Source organism: Rhinoraja longicauda, chromosome 24 (assembly GCF_053455715.1).
Source record: "Rhinoraja longicauda isolate Sanriku21f chromosome 24, sRhiLon1.1, whole genome shotgun sequence".
Classification (NCBI taxonomy): domain Eukaryota; kingdom Metazoa; phylum Chordata; class Chondrichthyes; order Rajiformes; family Arhynchobatidae; genus Rhinoraja; species Rhinoraja longicauda.
This window is the reverse complement of record NC_135976.1, coordinates 16,571,328-16,593,815: the sequence shown is the minus strand read 5'-3', so window position 1 is coordinate 16,593,815 and position 22,488 is coordinate 16,571,328. Positions and strand designations below refer to the sequence as shown.

General features: G+C 40.2%; 1 protein-coding gene across 1 annotated transcript in view; it reads right to left on the bottom strand.

The window, feature by feature from the left end:
* Window positions 1-22,488, bottom strand: part of LOC144605449 (bromodomain and PHD finger-containing protein 3-like) — a 58,663-nt gene that overhangs the window by 20,322 nt on the left and 15,853 nt on the right. Inside the window, exons 2-5 of the mRNA XM_078420718.1 lie at window positions 20,866-22,261; window positions 5,326-5,482; window positions 2,748-2,879; window positions 646-774 (exon numbers count right to left, since the gene is read on the bottom strand). Coding sequence (XP_078276844.1) covers window positions 646-774; window positions 2,748-2,879; window positions 5,326-5,482; window positions 20,866-22,250 — 1,803 coding nt within the window. The 5' untranslated portion in view covers window positions 22,251-22,261. The remainder of the gene's footprint in view (window positions 1-645; window positions 775-2,747; window positions 2,880-5,325; window positions 5,483-20,865; window positions 22,262-22,488) is intronic.

Below are 22,488 nucleotides of genomic sequence, written 5' to 3'. Positions count from 1 at the left end.
CTGAGATGCTGCCTGACCTGCTGAGTTACTCCAGCATTTTGTGAATAAATACCTTCGATTTGTACCAGCATCTGCAGTTATTTTCTTATACTTCATTTGTTACTTAAGCACAATCTAAGTTTATTTAATTCAAAATTATTAAGCAGAATTTAAATGTACAAAATGCAAATTAATTGCTCTTATTTGGAAGTTATTCAATATATTTAGAGTCATAGTGTCATAGACGTGGAAACAGGCCCTTTGGCCCAATCTACATTATTCCCACCTACCTGCATTTGGCCCAGATCCCTCTAAACCGATCCCAACCATGTACCTGTCTAAATATTTCTTATATGTTGTAATAGTACCTGCCTTAACTACCTCCTCTGGCAGCTAGTTCCATACACTCACCACCCTTTGTGTGAAAAAGCTACCCCTCAGGATCCTATTAAATCGTTCCCCCCTCACTTTAAACCTACGTCCACTGGTTCTCGATTCCCCTACTCTGGGCAAGAGACTGTGGGTTTACCCAATCTATTCCTCTCTTGATTTTGTACAACTCTATTAGAACACCATCCTCCTGTGCTCCAAGGAATAGATATTTATTCAGGTAATTATTCAGGTAATTAGATTATGCGATCCATATACTGGCAGGCAAAGCCTTACCTCTTTGAGGCTTACAGGTTGTGCAAATATATTTGCTTGATCTCTTTCTTGAAGTTGATCCAAAATTTGTCTTAAGAAGACAATAAATGGTGTAAGTTGTAATTCCAACGCAACTTGCTGAACTTTGACCTGTGGAATGTCAACCGATAAGTTAATCCAGTCTTTGTCAAAATGAGGAAAGAGTTAATTGGCACCCGTTGTTTATAACGTCAGAATATGGTGTTTTCTCACGTAAAGAAGAAAACTGCATTTCAAAGGCAGTTATTCTGAACAAATGGATGTTAAATGGAGTCTGGATTCCATCATTCTCGTGGTTCAGAAGCACTTGACTAAAAAATAATCTGCACCGCAACTAAAGCCAACTCATTGCGTAACTTAACAACAACATACTTTCTGTATCAGAAAGTTACTAATAATGTGGTACACAAACAAATGGCTCACCGAGGCAGGAAGGTGTGGAACAAAAGGCAAACTTCTGAAGTGCGTTAAAAATTGCTAAGTCAGCAGCGGCAAAAGTTGACTGCAAACTAAATTGTGCTGACACGGCAAATGATCGCCAGCTAGTTATCGTTTGGTTCAAATGGAGGGGAGAAATTTCCATGTGAGCGATTTAGAGCTGAGGATAAAAGAGAACATGGAAAGAAATTGAAAAATTCGGAAATGAGCAACTGAAATATAAAGGAATCTGGACAAGTTGTTGTTTGGTAACTGGGATTTAATAGTTTGCAGATGGCGTCATCCTAGTGGCCCGGATCTCAAATAACGACATACAGGAAGGAGATAGGAAGCTTAGTTGTGTGGTCAAAGGCAATAGCCTCTCCCTTAATGACCGCAAACTGAAGGAGCTGGTCACTGACTTCAGGAACAAAGGTAGAGTACAGTCTTTATCAATGGTGCTGATGTGGAGATGGTGAAGAGTTTCTCATTCCTCGGTGCAAATATTAGAGGTCCACCACAGATTTTCCGGCACCCATGATTCCAGAGCCTTGCTGGATTATCCGTTTTGCCGGACCAACAGAGGTCACGGCCTTGGTGGAGCCGAGATACCAGCCCACAAAGTCAACCGCGGAAGTCAACTATGGGACCAGATCTGTCGGGGGGCAAATTCAACCCGCTGATCCGCAAGGAAGCCTCAATGAGGTTGAGATTGGCTGCCTCACCCGGTCTAGGTGCCACATTTTCGGGGGTCTTCTTGGGGGCAGGGTGGGGAATTTGTCTGGATTAAAGAGGGGGGCCGAGCCACCAGTTGCTAGAAAATGAGTGGTGGACCTGTACTGGCAATTTGTCCTGGTCCAACCACATTAACGCTGCGATCAAGAAAGCTCGCTCACACTACTTCCTCAGAGAGCTAAGGAAATTTAGCATGTCTCCAATGACTCATACCAATTTTTATTATGCCCGATACAAAGTATCCTTTTGGGATGCATCAGAGCTTGGTTTGGCAATGGCTCTAGCCAAGACCGAAAGAGATTTCAGTTGTGAACATAACCCAGTCCACTACGCAAACCAGACTCTCCCTAATTGGCTCCATCTGCACTTCACGCTGTCTCGGCATAACAGCCAATACAATCAAGAACCACACACTCTGGTCATTCTCTCTTCTCCCCTCTCCCATCGGACGGAAGATACAAAAGGTTGAGAACGCCTTCCACCCTATTGATGAACAGCTTCTTTCACACTGTTATCAGACCCTTAAATGTCAAGGATGAACCTCTGATCTCGTTACGCCCTTGAACATTTTTTTACGTGTTCTTCCTCTGCAGCTGTAACACTACATTCTGCATTCTTGTTTCTATTTCTCTTTTTCATTACCTTGATGTACTTATGTGTTATTTGCCTGGATAGCACGCAAACAAAGCTTTTCACTAACTCAGTACATGAGGCAATAATAGTAAACCAAACCAACCAGCAAACTTGGAAATATGAAATTCAAGTCCCTCGGCAAAAATGTCGACATCCATTGCGAATAGCTGGGACCCAAGAACCAATCCCATAATTATAGTTGTAAATAAAGTCACAGTGAAAACCTATCCACTACATTAATTACCTATTATGCCCACTAGTTCTTTTCAGTGTCCCAGTATTAACAATAAATCAATCACCTCTTCTCTCTTGAGCTTCTCTCTTTTGCGAATCAGTTCGACAAGCAGACGAGCCCTTTCCAAATCATGTCGCAGTTTCTGCCAGTATTTCAATTGCTCTTTTACTGCACTGGTTTTTTCATCCTGTTCTTTCTGCAAAGTGAACAAAATGCATGTGCACTTTGGTAAAGCCAACAATTGATCATCACTATTATGAAATGCAAGTGGTTAAATGGCGGGTCAGTGCAAGAAACTGTGAGGGAATCTGCAAAGCAGAAACCACCAAAAGTTCATCACAAATACAAATGTATTTAATATTGTGTTAAAATTGCAGATACAGGTTCACCACCAATTTTCCGGCACCCTTGGTTCCAGGGCCGTGCCGTATTATCTGTTTTGCAGGACCAACAGAGGTCACGGCCTTGGGGAGGCCAAGCTACCAGCCCGTAAAGTCGGCCATGGAAGTCAGCTATGGGAACGGATCTGCATCCGGCCTAGATTTCCGGAACTCCAGCCGCAGGTGGCAAGTTTAACCCGCCAATTGGCACAGAAGTCCCAATGAGGTTGAGATCGGCTGCTTCACCCGGCCCAGGCACCACATTTTCAGGGGGACTTCCGGATGGGGATTTTGGCCGGGTTAATGGGGAGGCCAGACCACCTGTTGCTAGAAAATCTAGTGGACCTGTGTATGTATGTATGTATGTATGTATGTATGTATGTATGTATGTATGCATGTATGTATGTATGTATGTATGTATGTATGTATGTATGTATGTATGTATGTATGTATGTATGTTTGTTTGTATGTATGTATGTATGTATGTATGTATGTATGTATGTATGTATGTATGTATGTATGTATGTATGTATGTATGTATGTATGTATGTATGTATGTATGTATGTATGTATGTATGTATGTATGTGTATATATATATTCTGAAGAATATGTTGAGGAACCATCAAAACAATCCAAAATAATAAAATATGAGCATTTTGTTTAGGAGTTGACAATTTACATTAATAACTTGAACTTTATAGTAACATTAATTTTTTTTTTTAAACCAAGGAAACCTGAATACTCTCGTTATATGCAGACAGTAAAAGTAAAATATATAGATGCAAGGAATATACAGTGCCCTCCATAATGTTTGGGACAAAGACCCATCATTTATTTATTTGCCTCTGTTGTCCACAATTTGAGATTTGTAATAGAAAAAAATCACATGTGGTTAAAGTGCACATTGTCAGATTTTAACAAAGGCTATTTTTATACATTTTGGTTTCACCATGTAGGAATTACAGCAGTGTTTATACATAGTCCCCCCATTTCAGGGCACCATAATGTTTGGGACACAGCAATGTTATGTAAGTGAAAGTAGTCATGTTTAGTATTTTGTTGCATATCCTTTGCATGCAATGACGGCTTGAAGCCTGCGATTCATGGATATCACCAGTTGCTGGGTGTCTTCTCTGGTGATGTTCTGCCAGGCCTGTAATGCAGCAATCTTTAGCTTTTGCTTGTTTTGGGGGCTAGTCCCCTTCAGGGTTCTCTTCAGCATATAAAAGACATGCTCAATTGGGTTCAGATTGGGTGATTGACGGCCACTCAAGAATTGACCATTTCTTCGCTTTGAAAAACTCCTTTGTTGCTTTAGCAGTATGTTTGATATCATTGGCTTGCTGCAGAATGAACCGCCGGCCAATGAGTTTTGAGGCATTTGTTTGAACTTGTATTGGCTTAGAAACAGAAACAGGTGCAGGAGGAGGCCATTTGGCCCTTCGAGCCAGCACCGCCATTCATGGCTGATCATCCACAATCAGTAACCCGTGCCTGCCTTCTCCCCATATTCCTTTATTCCGCTTGCCCCTAGAGCTCTATCTAACTCTCTTTTAAAGTCATGCAGTGAATTGGCCTCCACTGCCTTCTGTGGCAGAGAATTCCACAAATTCACAACTCTCTGGGTGAAAAGGTTCTTTCTCATCTCAGTTTTAAATGGTCTCCCCTTTTTTCTTAGACTGTGACCCCCGGTTCGGGACTCCCCCAATATTGGGAACATTTTTCTTTGACTTTCATTGGCACAACTTTGGTCCTCGTGTTAATAAACAGCAATAAAAGTTTCCAAAGGTGATGGAAAGACTGGAGGAAAGACTAGGTGCCGAGAGCTCTCTTATACCTGCATTAAGGAGGCATTTAAACACATCTGAGCAATTACAAACACCTGTAAAGCCATGTGTCCCAAACATTATGGTGCCCTGAAATGGGGGGACTGTGTATAAACACAGCTGTAATTTCTACATGGTGAAACCAAAATGTACAAAAATACCCTTTAATAAAATCTGACAATGTGCACTTTAACCACATGTGATTTTGTTTCCTTTACAAATCTCAAATTGTGGAGTACAGAGGCAAATAAATAAATAATGGGTCTTTGTCCCAAACATTTATATATATATATATATATATTTAAATAGTGTGTGTGTGCGTGTATATGTTATATGCACTTATTTCTAAGGTAGAGTTTCTCAGCATTTTTCAAAAAGTTTCCAACATATAAGCAAAAGCTATTATATCAGTAAGTGAGTTAAAGAATGCTTTACCTGTTCCGCGTTTCTTTGAGTTTGTAAATGTGAATGCAATCGCCGAAGTAACGGCACACCGTTCCGTGACTGCCTTTTCAACATCCAGTAATTATGCAGCCTTTGCATGAACTGGGTTTTCCTCTGGATTGACAACCGGCTGCATAGTTTACTTAACCTTAAAACAGGAATTCTCAGAATTACCAATTGGAGCCTAAAAATGTTACAATCATTTTATTACTACTTTACTTTATAACATTCTTTGTCTGTGTTCATAAATTCTAGGAGCAGAATTAGGCCATTCAGCTTATCAAGTCTACTCCGCCATTCAATCATGTCTGTGTGTGGAGTTTGCACGTTCTGTGTGCCCGCGTGGGTTTCCTCCCACATCCCAAACACATGTGGATTTGTAGGTTAACTAGTCCACTGTAAATTTTCAGAGTGTGTAGTAAGTGGATAAGAAAGTGGGATAACACAGAACTAGTGTGATGGGTGATAGATGGTTGGTGTGGAGGGCCTGTTTCCATCTCTAAAGCAAAAACTACGATGCAATCACGGAGTAAAGTGTTAGAATAAACTATATACACAGCACAGTCGGACAGAGAAAGTGGGATTACACAGAATTAGTGTGAACGGGTTATCGGTGGTCAGCGTGGACTCGTCAGGGTGGACTCGTCAGGGCCTGTTTCCATGCTGTATCTTTCAATTCAGTTCAATTCAAAATTGACTTCCTTGATAATCAATAGCAGCCGTATCATGAAGATTACCCAATGTTTTACTCTGTAATCAACCTGGTGTTATGTTTTTCTCTCAATCAGATGAAACTGCTGCACAGATTGGCAGGAATTACTGATCTTGCACATGTTTATAAAAATTTGGTCTTGCCAAATTCCACCAGCAGAGAGAAGAGTACAACTGCGAATGCAAATGCTGACTATTTAACTTGGCCAATTATATTTCAATAATGAAACATTTGGAATCGTTCTAGGTGAACTCAGTGCCTTGGCAATTGAGTTTGAGCGAAAAAAGATTCATTTGATACAAAACTTGCTGTACACATACCACATAAAATATGATGAGATACAAGGAACTTGTAGATGATGGTTTACCAAAAAAGGCAGCATCTCTGGAAAACATGGATAGGTGATGTTTCGGGTCAGGTCCCTTCTTTAGAATATGATGCAAGAGACAGATACTTGCACAAACTGCAATCAAATGCTAGCTTTATACATGATTACTGTGCAGAAAATTTAAGGAAAGACCATTTCAAATATCCAAATATCAAGGGATTTCTGACAGTAAATAATAAGCAACAAATAAAGCACTGAATTGATGATCTACACATCTGATCAAATGGAGCATCTTTCAAAATAGCTTATATGCTATTTTGATTACTTCATTTTAATTTCATGTTTCATGTATTTTGTGTTTTATGACTGTTGGCAGATCAATTTCCCTCCTGGGATAAATAAAGTTCTATCGTATCGTATCGTATGCCCTTCAAGATTAGTTCAATTCACATTAGTGATAGATTCCAACAGAGTATCAAAATAATCAACCCAATCTTTACATTATTCAAATAATTAGGAACTTCTCGACATTAAAATATTCTGTCAATAATAATCCAAAGAGTTCATATAAATTTGAAAATGCATGCGAATTGCAGGAACTGCTGAAAGTACACCAATTTTCATAAAGATGGTAAAAAGGAAAGACTGAAGTCTGTCAAGCAAATATAAACAATGTCGGGTCCACCATATTATAACATAATACATATTTTTGTTGACACAAGGAACTACAGATGCTGGTTAACAAAAAAAAACACAAAGGGTTGGAGTAATTCAGCAGGTCAGGCAGCATCTCTGGAGGACATGGATAGTTAATGTTTGAGGTCGAGACCCTTCTTCAGACTGATTATAGTAGGGGGGAGAAGAAAGCTAGAAAAGAAGTGGGGGCAGGACAAAGCCTGGCAAGATGGATATAGGTGAGAGAGGGGTTGGACAAAGACCAGTGCTAAATAAGGAGATACAAGGGTGTTAGAAAAGGTGAGAAGAGGAGTGAATTGTAAAGCTGGCGGAGGGGACATTGGTGGAAGAGGACATTTGTGTTAATTAATACAAAGAAAAATCCATTCACTGGGCACCAAGACACATAATTCCAATAATGTTACAAACATAACATTGAAAGTATTTTAGTATCTTTTCTGTAGTGAAAATATGAAATTATGAAGAGAACAGTTGTGCTACGACCTTAAGATTAACATGCATAATGAGAACATAAAAAAATATATTGACATATTAATATTTACAGATTTTAAGAAAGCCATGCATCTGCCGTGTTGGACTTAATTCTTTGTTGGAACCCCAATTGTTTTACTTGCATTTGACAACAGAATTACTATGAAGACCAGAATAGATTTGTTGTGTGTTGGGGGCAAGGTTCACACATGCAAGTCACCCAAGCATAGTTAATAGTAGCTTCGGTTAATAGTCATGGTTAGGCATCATAATTAATAGTGCTGCCAATGTGTCTCTGCAACCAGCAGTTCTTCTCACAGTTCAGTAAGGCATAATGTTTACACGAGGAATGTTGACCATCACAATGCCAACTGTATTCCTGAGAGCCAAAATAACCAGCCTGCAACTCCAAGCAAACATTGGTCCTGTAAAAGATTCTTCCAGCAATATCTCCAAAACATATTGTGCAGGATACTTCCAAGGGGTAACAAATGTTTGCTATTTAAATACCTTCTTTATACCCTGGACTTTAATTCTGCTAAATGCAAGGTATCACATTTTTGTCAGACACACCAGGGCAAGATTTCCACAGTAAATGGCAGAGTGCTGGGAAGTGTTGTAGAACAGAGAGACCAAAGGGCACAAGTGCAAAGTTCCATAAATGTGGAGACCGCACGGTGGTGAAAAGAACTGCAGATGCTGGTTTATTTTTAAAAAAGACAACATGCTGGAGTAACTCAGTGGGTCAGGCAGCATCGCTGTAGAAAATAGATAGGCGAGGTTTTGTTACCGCCTGAAGGGTCCCCACCTGAAATGTCACCTATCCATTTTCTCCAGATACTGAATGGGCCAGAGGAGGCTGGCTTCTCAACAAGAGACATGTTGTGAAACCTCTCAACACTACCCGCAGCCCTATCTCAGCAACAATGACCTACCACAGACTTTGAACTATGAATTTTGGTTTTGCAAAGATGGACACATCTGGTTAACTAGTATTACTGATTCTTGCAAAGATGGACACAAACTACTGGAGTAACTCAGTGGGTCATCTCTGGAGAAAAGGAATAGGTGACATTTTGGTTCGAGACCCTTCTACATCACCTATTCCTTTTCTCCAGAGAGGCTGCCTGGCCCACTGTGTTTGTTACTCCAGCATTTTGATTCAGTCTTCGGTGCAACACAGCATCTGTAACACCGCTAGAGACCCCACAGAGGTCAGACGAGCACATGGATCCATCACGGCCTGCAGTGACATGGAATGGTGGAACAACAGTGGAAGACACGGACAACACGCCAAGCCGACCGCTACAACACCAACCCAGTGCCACCGCCAGGACAACGGGTCTTCAAGACCAAGATAAGACTCTATACTTTTCAGAACTGGAATCTTGAAGAGTACAATATGGAGCCAGAAAGGTGGCGACCCTTTGTGTACTGCCTCGGTGAAGTATTCTTGCACTAATTTTTTGCCGTTCTGTACTTATAGTGCTAGTGATTTGGGTTCGATCCTGACTATGGGTGCTGTTTATAGACTTTGTATGTCCTGCCTGTGACCGCTTGGGATTTCTCTGGGTGCTCCACTTTCCTCCCACATTCCAGAGACGTGCAGGTTTGTAGGTTAATTGCCTTCTATAAATTGTCCCTAGTGTGTTGGATAGTGCTGGTGTATGGGTGATTGCTATTCACACCGCACGCAGTGGGCCGAAGAGTCTGTTTCCATGCTGCATTTCTATTCAGAGCTCCTCCTTGGCCTCACCAACCTGTATTTCATTTCTTTGCTTGGTATTCATCATAGCGTCATATGTCAGCTGTTAAATATGCAACACATTCCCATGACCATCAAAGTTATCAACTGCCCTAGATTCATTGCCTGATGTCAATTTAATCAAAGGAAAGTAATTTAAATGAAATAGCTCGAAAAGCTTTTGGGGAAAATATATCTACCATTTTTTTCCCTCTTTGTAAATTTTTTCAAAATATCCAAATTTTCATGGGGGGCACAGTAGCTGAGCAGTAGAGTTGCTGCCTTACAGCGCCAGAGACCCGGTTTCAATCTTAACTATGGGTGCCACAAAATGCTGGAGTAACTCAGCGGGTCAGGCAGCATCTCGGGAGAGAAAGAATGGGTGACGTTTTGGGTCGAGGCCCTTCTTCAGACTACGGGTGCTGTCTGTATGGAGTTTGTACGTTCCCCTGTGACCGCGTGGGTTTTCCCCAGGTGCTCTGGATTCCTCCCACACTCCAAAGACGTACAGGTTTGTAGGTTAATTAGCTTCAGTAAAGATTGCAAATTGTCCTCAGAATAGTGCTAGTGTACAGGGATCGCTGGTCGGCGCAGACTCGGTGGGCTGAAGGGCCTATTTCCACACTATATACTGTATCTCTAAACTAAACTAGGGATGGAGAGAATCAAACGAAACACACCATGTCAATTAATGGGTTATATTATACATATACATCAATAATACATGTTCTTTAATGGTATCAGCTATCTCAAAAACTTGATGGGATGAAGAAGATACAAATTACGCTTTTATTTTCAAGTGGGAATTCAATTTTCAGTTTCCCAGCACAAGTCGGGTCTTGCAGTACAGAAGTAGGTGACAATCACCCTTTTTTTGTGAGGATGTTTATTTCCCCTGCGCCCCACAGACATTCAAATTCCCTAAATTTCATACTGCACAATTCACATTTTTAATATTTAACAATTTTTCAACATGTTTTGGCTCTTTTTCCATAAGCTGTGTTATTAGTATTGGTTTATTATTGCCACACATACCATGATACAGTGAAAAAACTTTGTTTTGCTTGTTATCCAGGCAAATCATACTGTACACAAGTGCAAAAGAGAAAATAAACAGACAAGAGTGTTACAGCTACAGAGCAAGCACAGATTTTAAAAAAGCTGTGACGCATTAGCATTGGATGCTTTCTATGGTGCATCTGTGGAAATTGGCAAGAGACGTTGGAGACATTCCAAATTTCCTTAGCCTTCAGAAAAAGTTGGTGCGCCTTCCTGGCTATGGCTTTGCCGTGAGTGGATAAGGACAAATTCTCAGTGCTATTCATGACCACAAATGTTAACTACTCGATCATTTCCACTGCTTCCTGACCAGCTCCTTTATTTTGCTAACATTCAGGGAGAGGTTGTTGTCTGGACACCGTGCTAGAACTCTCTATCGTCTTCCTGAACTCCATCTCGCCATTGTTTGAGATGGTGTCCTCTGCAAACTTGTAAATTAAGCTGGAGTTTGAATATGGCCACACAGTCTTGAGCGCATAGGAAGTATCGTAATGGGGTGAGAACGCAGCATTGTGGGTCACCAATGCTGAGAATTATCGGGGAGAAAGTTTGGTTGACTGTCCTTGCTGATTAGGCTTATAGGTCAGGAAGTCAAGGATACAGTTGCCGAGGTGGATGCTGCGACTGAGATCCAAGAGTTTAACGCTGGAGTAACTCAGCGGGTCAGGCAGCATCTCACATACCTTTCCTCCAGGAGTTTAGAGATGAGTTGGGCTGGAACTAAGGAGTTGAAGACAAAGCTGTAGTCAATAAATAAGAGACTGATACAGTTGGCTTTGTTATCCAGATGTTCCAGGGATGAGGATAGAGCACCTGCTGTGGACCTGTCGTGGCAGTAGGTGAGCTGCAGTGGAACAAGGCCATCTGGGAGGCTGGAGTTGATGTTTGCCATGACCCACCTCTCAAATGATGGTGAATGTCAGAGCTACCAGTCAATTGTCTATTCCCTCCGCTGATGCTGCCTGACCCTGCTGTGTTCCTCCAGCACTGTCTTTTGCTGTCCATCAAGCATCCTATTTTAACCTTCCTACACTCCCATTAACTCCTCATTAATTCTCACCAACACACCAGGTAATGTCTAGATGGTCTAAATGAAGACCAAAAGCAACTCGCCCATTTTTCCTACAATTTTCTTTCCTAAGGCTTGCAGTGTTCTCTTCACAGTAACTGACCATCCTCTCTCAAAAGCCTTTCCCACTTTATTAAATGAACCCTAACCTCAGACACTCCTGGATTCTTACCCATTCTCCCTGCATGAGACTCCCATGACACAACCCAAATTCTGTCTATAGGATTTTATTCTCTTCTCAAAATGTCCAAATTATACTAGAAATTGCCCCCAAACTTCTGCAGCCCTTCCCCTACACAGCAGGTCATCAACTCTACAGATACGCCATAGAAAGCATTCTATAGACGCATCACAGCATGGTTGGAAACTGCTCCATCCAAGACCACAGGAAATCACAGAGCATTGTGGATGCAACTCAGACCATCACACAAACCGACCTCCCTTCCATTGACTCCATCTACACTTCACGCTGTCTTGGCAAGGCCACCAGCATAATCAAGGATGGGTTTCACCCCAGTCACTTCCTCGTCTCCTCGCTCCCATCAGGCAAGAGGAGTGAAAACGCACACCTCCAGATTCAGGGACAGTTTCTTCCCAGCTGTTATCAGGCAACTTGACCATCTTATCAACAAATACAGAGCGGTGCTGAGCTACTATCAACATCATTGGAGACCCTCGGACTATCGTTAATCAGACTTTACAGGACTTTATCTTGCACTAAACGTTATTCTCTTTATCATGTATCATGTATACTGTGGACGGCTCAATTGTAATCATATATAGTCTTTCCGCTGACTGATTAGCACTCAAAAGCTTTTCATTGTACCTTGGTACACGTGACAATAAACTAAACTAAACAATTTACATGATTTGTTAGATTTGCTGATACTACTTGGCACTAGCTTGAATATATCTTTATACTTTAGCAGATAAACATTATCCTGTTTTCTTATGGAGAGCAAATCAAAAATGATTTGTACTGTAATTATGAATTAATATTCCGTTCAGTTGCAACGCCAATTTCACTTCCAAAGATAACAAATTAGATCTTATCCAGAGTTAAAGTTTAACCAAACTGCATTCAACCTAAATAATGAAAACAAAGTACAAGCATTCAACATAAAGTGCCAATTACAGGTGGCCCCTGCTTTAAGCTGAGTGGAAACGTTCCTAGAAATCCATCCAGCTTGAATATATCTTTATACTTCTTTAGCAGATAAACATTATCCTACTTTTTTTATGGAGAGCAAATCAAAAATGATTTGTACTGTAATTATGAATTAATATTCCATTCAGTTGCAACACCAATTTCACTTCCAAAGATAAAAAATTAGATCTTATCGAGAGTTAAAGTTTAACCAAACCACATTCAACTTAAATAATGAAAAAAAAAGTACAAGCATTCTACATAAAGAGCCAAGTACAGGTGGCCCCTGCTTTAAGCTGAGTGGCAACGTTCCTAGAAATCCATCCGTATTGCGACTTTCCATAATATGAATCCCATTGATCACACGTTTTTTTCACTAGCGATGCATTCCTAAAGGATATTTTTTCTCTCAACAGTAAAATGTGCGGTCTATAGGCAAGGGAATTATGAAACGAGACACTTGGATTGATTTTATTTTCCTCAACATGTTCAGCCAAGCGAATGGGAAATTTATATTTCAACATGTACACTTGTTACAAGTATCTTGTTACAATAAAAAAAAAAAGCCAGGTGTTGTTCTGGTTAAAGAATGGACACACAACAAGACCACCTGTGCAGAAATCGCAGTTTCAAATTAATTTATTGAAATGTATTTTATTCTGTAAAATACATCACACTCCCATGGCAATATCTACAGGGAAAGTGGTAGGAAGGAAATGGGGAAAAAAAGCACAAATATGAGAAAAATCTGAATTCCGGATCAGATGTTTATAAACAAGCAGATTGAACGTCTCGTGTTACCGAAACACAAGATTTATCTAGATTAGTAAATCAACGCCAGGGACGGCACTTTGGCACAGCGATAGAGTTGCTGCCTTAAAAGCGCCAGAGATCAGGTTCGATCCTGATTATGGGTGCTGGATCTTATAGAAACTTACAAAATTCTTAAGGGGTTGGACAGGCTAGATGCAGGAAGATTGTTCCCGATGTTGGGGAAGTCCAGAACAAGGGGTCACAGTTTAAGGATAAGGGGGAAGTCTTTTAGGACCGAGATGAGAAAGGTTTTTTTTCCACACAGAGAGTGGTGAATCTGTGGAATTCTCTGCCACAGAAGGTAGTTGAGGCCAGTTCATTGGCTATATTTAAGAGGGAGTTAGATGTGGCCCTTGTGGCTAAAGGGATCAGGGGGTATGGAGAGAAGGCAGGTATGGGATACTGAGTTGGATGATCAGGCATGATCATATTGAATGGCGGTACAGGCTCGAAGGGTCGAATGGCCTACTCCTGCACCTATTTTCTATGTTTCTATGTCCCCAAAAATGGGGAGAATTTGTACCTTCTCCCAATGACTGCATGGGTTTTCTCCAGATGCTGCGGTTTCATCCCATACTTCAAAGACGTACTGGTTTGTAGGTTAATCGGCTTCAGTAAAGATTGTAAATTGGCCCTAATGTGTGTGAATAGTGTACGGTGATTGGTGAGCCGGAGGGCCTGTTTCCGCACTGTATAACTAAATTATACTACGCTAATTCCTAAAACAATATATATACTGATCAAAAATGCAGCAACTCACTAATGCTGGATTAAAACAAACTGGAGTTCACATATCACTTTAATAATTCTCATTAAAAGTCTCAACCTACATTTTCAAGGAAGCTAAAACGATACAACTATATCAAATATTTAAGTTAAACAGCTTGAACAAATCACAGGAAATTTAAATTGAATGTAGGCAGAAGAGAAAGGTTGTTGTTTTAATTATATCGAAAGCATCAATAGAACAAATTGCTTTCTCAGCTTCCAAAGCAATTCGCTCGGGTGGCCGAAAAAAAGAGCACACTGTTGGAGGAACTCAATGGGTCGCACAGTATCTGTGGAGGGAAATGGACAGGCAAAATTTCGGGTCTGATCCTTTCTTCAGATCCAAAATATCGTCTGTAAATTTTGCTCTGCAGATGCTGCCTGGCCCACTGAGTTCCTCCAACTGTGCGTTTTACATTCTCGATCCCAGCATCCAGTTTCCCTCGTAAATGGCTTCAACCCTCAAAGAACTGTTGATCGTGTATATCGTGGTGATGAATGGGCTCCATTTGATAACAACAAAGTTACATTATACATTGTGTTTTCACATAAATTCAATAGGAGCAACATTTCTTTTTTATTTAGTCTCACATTTTGGGTGATAATTTGTGAATTCTGTGAAGGCAAATTTCTGTTACCCGAACTACTGTATCACGAGAGGGGAAAGCACTGTACATGATTTTACACATACTTATTAACCTAGTGAGAGCATCTCTGCATAATACATAACTGCTGAAAAACAAGTATTAAGAATCAAGTGCAAAATTCTTAAATTAATTTCAACAAATAATCTAGGTCATGAAAATGATTTTGGAAGCCATACACTACACAGACAAACTGGTTTACATTCAATATTGGAATAAACAAAATAAACATTCTTCTCATTAAAAGCTTAGGTCCAGATACAAATTTAGTGCAATGCTTATTATCTGTTTTTAAGGTTTGAAAATATAGGTCCACCATAGATTTTCCGGCACCCTCAGTTTCAGAGCCTTTCTGGATTATCCTTTTTGCCAGTAGTAGGAGTCTAGGACCAGAAGGCACAGCCTCAGAATAAAAGGACGTACCTTCAAAATGGAAATGAGGAATTTCTTGAGCCAGAGGGTGGTGAATCTGTGGAACTGATTGCACAGACCCTGTCGGAGGCTCGTCATCGGGCATTTTTAGAGTGGAGATTGAATGAATAAATCAGAATACATAGCCTTGGAGTAGAACAGCACAAATTCTCCTGGTTTATCATAAGACAAAAGTCTAGCCATTTCCTTCCTACCTGCCACATGTCAGGCCGTGTAGAAATAGGTGGATAGCTCAGATAAATAGGTCGACACAGGCGAGGGGTTTTTTTTATGACAAGCAAATGGTTGAAACAAAGGCCAGAGATGCTGCCTGTCCCACTGAGTTACTCCAGCATTTAGTGTCTATCTTCGGAGCATCTGCAGTTCCTTCCTGCACCAGAGATAAGAACAGTACGTGTGAGCTAGATTTGAAGAGTTGCAGATTGTGACCTCAGGAGATGTAGGCCGTGTACTCATAAGATTCACGTGATTTGGGAAGTAGTTGAAATTAATTTGATAGAACGATGATTGTTAAAAGAAAAACAAAAGCACAGGATTGGATAACAAATATTCCACCAGAATATAAAATAGAAGGTTTTTAGACAGAACTAGGAAGTTTAAGGTAACTTTATTGCAAGGAGCATATGACACCTGGTTAGCGAGATACTGATGCAATTAACCGTGTGTGACTACAATGTGGTGATAATAACAGACATCTGTCTAAAGGAAGAGCGGGAATAGGTACAGAATATTCCTGAGTGCAAGGTGCTCAGGAAAGATAGGACGGTAAGGAAGGAAATGGAAGGCTGAGGAAGAATATTGCAATGCTGGAAAGAAAGGGTGTCAAGAACATGAAGGCCTTAATTGGACAAGGCACCGAGTACAGGAGTTGAGATGTTATGTTACAGTTGGTGAGCTGCAGTTCCAAGATTGTGTTCAGTTTTGGCCACCCAGCTTGCCATTGGAAAGATGCCATTAAGCTGGAAAGAGTGCAGAAAATTTTACGAGAATGTTGCCAGGACTCAAGGATCTGAATTGTAGAGAGATTGGGCAAGCCAAGACTTTATTCCTTGGAGCACAAGCGCCTGAGGGATGATCTTATTGAGGTGTATAAATTCATGAGAGGCATAGATGGGGTGAATGCAGTTTTTTTTCCCAGGGTGGGGAATCAAGAACTAGAATGCATAGGTGTAAGGTGAAGGGGGAAAGATTTAATAGGAATCTGAGCAGCAACATTTTTAACAGAGGGTGGTGGGTAAATGGAACGAGCTGCCAGACAAAGTGGTTGAGGCAGGTAAAATAACAGGATTTATAAGACATTTGGACAAGTACAAGGATAGGAAGGGTTTGAGAGATTTGGGTCAAACTCAGGCAAGTGGGACTGGCTTAGATGGGGCATCTTGGTTGGCATGAAGGTGGTACAAAAGCCCCGTTTCCATGCCACATGACTGAAATGTTAGCACTGCTTTTCTTTCCACAGATGTGTACTGAGCTGCTCAGTGCCTCAGCATTTCCTGTTACATACAAGTTTTTGAATAGGCATGGAAAAAGACACAGAACTACTCCAAGATAAAAATAATCATTTGGAGAAGAGCCAGTTTTAATGGGACGAAAACAGATGCAAACTGGAATCAAAGTCTGGCACACAAAACTGTAATTAAAGAAAAGGCTTTTAAAGTAGAAATGTTTCAGTTACAGCCTACTACTGTGGGAGAAGGACAGGAAAAGTAAGGCCAGAACTTCATGAATAAGAGCGGGGGAAAAAAACTGACTGAAAATACAACTAGTAAATGCCAAATTGTTAACACAAGTGAGAACTAGGCGGATTCGGTGAAGTTTAAAAAAAAACACAAAAAAAAAGCCGGCAAAGCAAGAGCATGGGATAATTGAGACAGTAATCATGAAAAGGAATCCCAAAATATTCTACGGGCAAGTGAACATGGAAAAGAACTACAAGAGAAGAGATGAGGCTTCATGTAGGAGGTAAATCCAGCCAGAGTCTCCACAAAGGATGCAATTGAAATTCTAGGTGAACCATGGAAATGGTAAAGAAAATGTATTAGAAAGGTACAATAATTTTGTATTGATGGATGCATTTTTGGGGGGAAATAGTATAGGTCTACCCATAATCTTCCAAATGTCAACCAATTCAGGGATGGTGCTCAATAAGTGGGAAGTTTCTTTTTTTCCATCACTGCTTAAAAAGCACTTTGCGTTAAGCCTGGTTAATATAAACCAGACAGTTTAGGAGGAAAAATTAAGGGACAGAATTAGATTAATTAGAACAAATTAGAATAAAGATCTATAGGGAATATATAAAATTATGGAAGGCATAGATAGACAGCCAAAACCTTATTCCCCAGATTGGAAATGTCCAGTACTAAAGGGCATAGCTATCAGGTGAGAGGAGGAAAGTTTAATAGAGATGTGGTGGGGGACTGGAACACATTGCCAGGAGTGGTGGTGGAGGCAGAGCAGAATCTCTCACGTAGAATAACATTCCCATCCCATATTGAGATAGTGTTCCCATTAATAAAAATTGTTCCATCATTCAATTTGACTATGACTAAACCACCTCAATCCATTTTCCTATCCAATTCTTGTACCCTTGTGGATTCCAAAGGTTAATATTTGAAAGACCTTTGGAATAAAATAATAATAATAATTAATAGAATATTGTAAATAATATTAATGACATATCTTTGAATCTCAGGGATACGGAATTCCTAAGGCTCAATGCACCAAGCAAATAAATTCTTCCTAAACGTGTTCTTAGACCATCATCCCTAATTTTAGACTTTGACCGTTGAAAACTTCTCAGCATCCTCGAGTCTCTCCAGAATGTTTCAAAAGAAGGCATAGGTGTAAGTTTCATCAGCGAGAATGTTTCAAAAGATGATTTATTTTCTCTAAAATTTCAGAGCGCCTGGATCGGTTATGCTTATTTTTTCCTCATTTATCTTACTCCAGGAAACATATTAAACTTCACTCTCCTGCTTCCAAGGAATAAATAGACTTTCTGTAAAAGACCAAACCTGAAAACAAAGATTTGAGTAATTCTAAAAAGATCTCCGAAACACTGAAACCCAATATCGGGCAACATGCAATTTGCCTTCATATTTGTTGGCTGTAGTTGCATACTTCATACGATTCATGCATCTAAGAACACTCCATTTACAAAGTATTCTGTTCATTCTTATGAAAGTAAATAATCATAACATTCTTATAATATTCCATCTTCCATTTCTTGCCCACTTACAGAAGCCATTTCCACTTTGCATTCCATTCACATCTTCCTTGCAAATCATTTTTCCACCGAGATTTGTTCAAGTAGCAAATATTAACACAGGCAACTCACATTTTACACGGGGGTTACAGGCTTAATAAACAGAGCGTAAATCAAACATAAGCCAGACACTGAACATTAGAAAAATATATTACAAAGGCAGATACATTTAAACATATAACTTAATAGCTGCAGGCTATTACAATTTGAGTTTTCTTTCTGTTAAGCAAAACTGAACTTACATGATAACTTTGAAAGCTGATGTGCAAGTTTACCAGGCATAGATTTTAGCGTGTTATTCCAAAAATAGGAGCATGTAAACTTCGGTAGTAATTAGACAAGTGCATTATTCTAAAAATGTGTAAATCAAATACGCATAAAACGCGAGGTGACTACAATCTAGTCCCCAATGTACATCATAAAAAGCTGGACCTCATTTAGAAAGGCCTGGGAACAAAACTGAAGAAATTTGGCTCCAGTCAGAAACCAAAAGCTAATTAATACCCCAAATATATACATGTCGCAGAAGATTAAGGATTGATGCTGTACAATTAGAACGGCAAACAGTATGCAGAACTGGGTCCACGTTTCACATTGGCATTACTCAAAATGCAAGTGCCAATGTTTGTTGCAGTGACTCCACCAGCTCTTCCTGTCAACTCTGCCAATTTCAGGTTGACAATCTCGCTGACCAAAAACACCAATTCCACTACTTTTGCTACAGGTGATGCAAGACTGCTATTTATTTTAGTTTTCCAGCATCTGCACTAGTTTGCTTTTGGACTGTTGACACAGTGGAACAGTAGGTTTTTGACAGAGAAGTACTACTGAAATATTTACAAGGAAATTGTACATGGCAGAAGAGGAATTGCCAATAGGTTCGATACATTATTTACAACTTTGTGGAAAAGAGGAAATGAAACCAGCAGACTTCAAAATTTGCACTGCGTGGGATATTCTAAAATTACTCCCGTGGTACACCTTATAACATCTTATAGCTTAAAATACACTTAGAGCGTCGTAAAAAATTGTAAGAGCAAGATCCTAGCCATGCAAGTTGCAATACAAATTATATTGCACCTTCATCATTTGAATCTGATGGGGATGGATCTTTTGTTTATTTGGTGCAAAAGTATTGTTCAATATGTTTAAAATATGGTCAAAAAAGTTTTTGCTCTACAAAGCAACTGTTTGCAAGGAATCAAATTTCATTGTTGTAAACCTCACGGATGTTTCCTTAAAGTGACTGGCCAGAATTCAATTGTGACATCAACAAGGATCAGTTCAGAAAAGACAATTGGAACAAATACTTATACCTGGTGTGGAGGGCAAAGATTATTCAGCCCATTTGTGAAAGGTGTATTCATAAACCCCCAAAAGTCTCAGAAGTAGTCAAATTTTGAGCTCCAACAACTCTCGCCCCTTTCTCCAGCTACACATCATTCTCCATCCAGTATTGAACAGACAGCTCTACATTGAGATCACTTGGGCCTGCTACAAACCAAAATGACTTAGTTTGTCCTATCCATCTAGAAAGTCCTTGCCTTTTTACTTGACCTGTATACAACTCATACGATCATGAACTCTGGCATTTGAGTTCCATATTTTTCAATAACCCATACATCATACATAACACATACATCTGAGCCTATCCAAAGTAATTATAACACACCTCTATGGGGTTAAATCATTTTGAGCAATAAAAAACTTTAAAACTCCAAAATTTTAAAGCAATTTCTGAAGGGTATGCCTTGAAAAAAAATGAATAAAAGGAAAACAAGGAATTAGTTTAAAAAATGCATTTTGGGACTTTAAGAGGACTGAACGTCAAAACAAGGCTCATACAAAAAAGGCATGGGGCATTTTCACATTTGTTTATTGCATAAGCCCAACAAAGGAGACACACACCAAGAGAGCTATGATATGCCCTAGGCATTTATTTTGCAAGTTAAATCAGTTGCAGTTCTACAGCAGAAAGCTATTTCTAAACACTACAATAAAGTTCATATGACATAGGAGCAGAATTAGGCCATTCGTCCCATCGAGTCTACTCTGCTGTTCAATTGTGACCGATCTATTTTTCCCTCAGCCCCATTCTCCTTCCTTTTCCCCATAACCTTTGACACCCTTCTTAACCAAATACCCATCACATCTCCACTTTAAAAATACCCAATGGCTTGGCCTCCATCTGTGGCAATTAATTCAACAGATTCACCAACCCTCTGGCTAAAGAAATCCCTCATCTCTATTCTAAAAATGTATGTCCTTTTATTCTAAAGGTGTGCCCTCTGGTCACAGCCTCAGAAGAAGACGTGAAGATAGATCACCATGTCTGATATGGCTAGCCAAAAACAATGCTGTGGCCAACTTTGAAAAGCCTTACCTGTGAGTAGGTATCTGTGGCACGGTAACCACAGGTACTGCAGCTCGTCGCTCTTCGAGGAAATTTTTTATTTTTTTCGTTTTCTGTTTCGATTTGGCTTTGGTCTTTTTAGGTGACACTTTCTTTGGACTCTCTCCACCCTCTACATCACCTACTTTTTCTTCCTCGTCTTCCTCCACCTCGTTCTCATCTAACGCGAGGATCTTTTTCACCGACCCCGGCGGGGAGTGAACGTCGCAATAAGCAGTCTTTCGGACGCTGAAAGTCATCCCGTTGGCACTAGTTTCTCGTATGGGTTCCATCTTCATGTATAATCCAGCCCGCTGAGCACAGGTCACATGGAAGGCAGTGTAGCAATTGGCCTTGTGACACTGAATAGAGGCACCAGCACCCTTTTGTTTGCAAATATAGCATACTAACTTCCACCTAGCAGAAGGAATGTTTTCAATGCTGTCTATTGGCTCCAGGAACACTGTATTAGCAAAACAAACTTCTGGTATCCAAAGTGCACAAACCACATGGGCCCATCGCCCATCGTCTGTCTGTTTAAACGCACCACCATTATTTGGACACAAAGCACAATCCACAGGTCTAGAAGGAGATTGAAGACAGCAGCGGCAGAGCCATTGTCCCTCTGGAATATACGGTACTCCGTAGCATTCCTGATGTACAGCAAGATTGCAGATATCACAAAATAAGATCACATTGCTATTCTGACACTCACCATCCATACAAATGCAACAAACTGCATCTTCATCAATTAGAGACTGAGGATCACCTTTATTCCGGCTTTCAAAGTAGGATTCCTTTTCCAGTTTGTCCATGAGGCACTCAAATATCTCTTGAGACACTATGCCAATCACATCACTCTTACGCTTTTCATTGATCATTTCTAGCCACGCATAATCCTCCTCATCCATGTCATACTCAACCTCGCCATCCAGTTCCTCCACTGATTTTTCAATGTACCTGTAATATGCGGATGGCAGGGGAGAGGCGTTGGGGAGCTTGTAATCAATAATCCTAAAAGACGGTTGAGGTAATTCAGTGCTGGCTCCAGCTGAATGCTTTGAGGTGGTCTCCTTCCTCTTGTCTTTGCAAACTGTTCTTTTGGACTTGGAAGGAAAGAGAGGTTGTTCACTGTTTTCTTTATTACTGTTACATTCTGTAATCTCTTGAGCAGTCAAATCATCCTCAGCGATAATCTTTAAGGTATCAAATATGCTAATCCTGTGCAGCCTGCCATCAATGTCCACCTCCACCATCCGTTGTGCTTGAGCGTATGTCAATGTTTCTCTGCTTGGTGAACATTTAAGTCCGTAGGGAGATGGAGAACGACGACTTCCACAATTATTTCTCATCGTTCGCCGTGAATTTCGCATCATCTATAGACAACCTGTGAAGCAAGAACATTACATTGCATGAAGAACAAAATTATCACTGGAGAACTCTCCTTTATAATGCTTCTACAAAAGAAAAATACATTTTCACCCAAGCATAAACCATCAACAACTAGAGAGCAGTCCTGGGCTACTATTTACCTCGTCGGAGACCCCCGGACTACCTTTAATTGGGTGTTGTTTACTGGACTTTATCTTGCATTAAATGTTATTCCCTTAATCA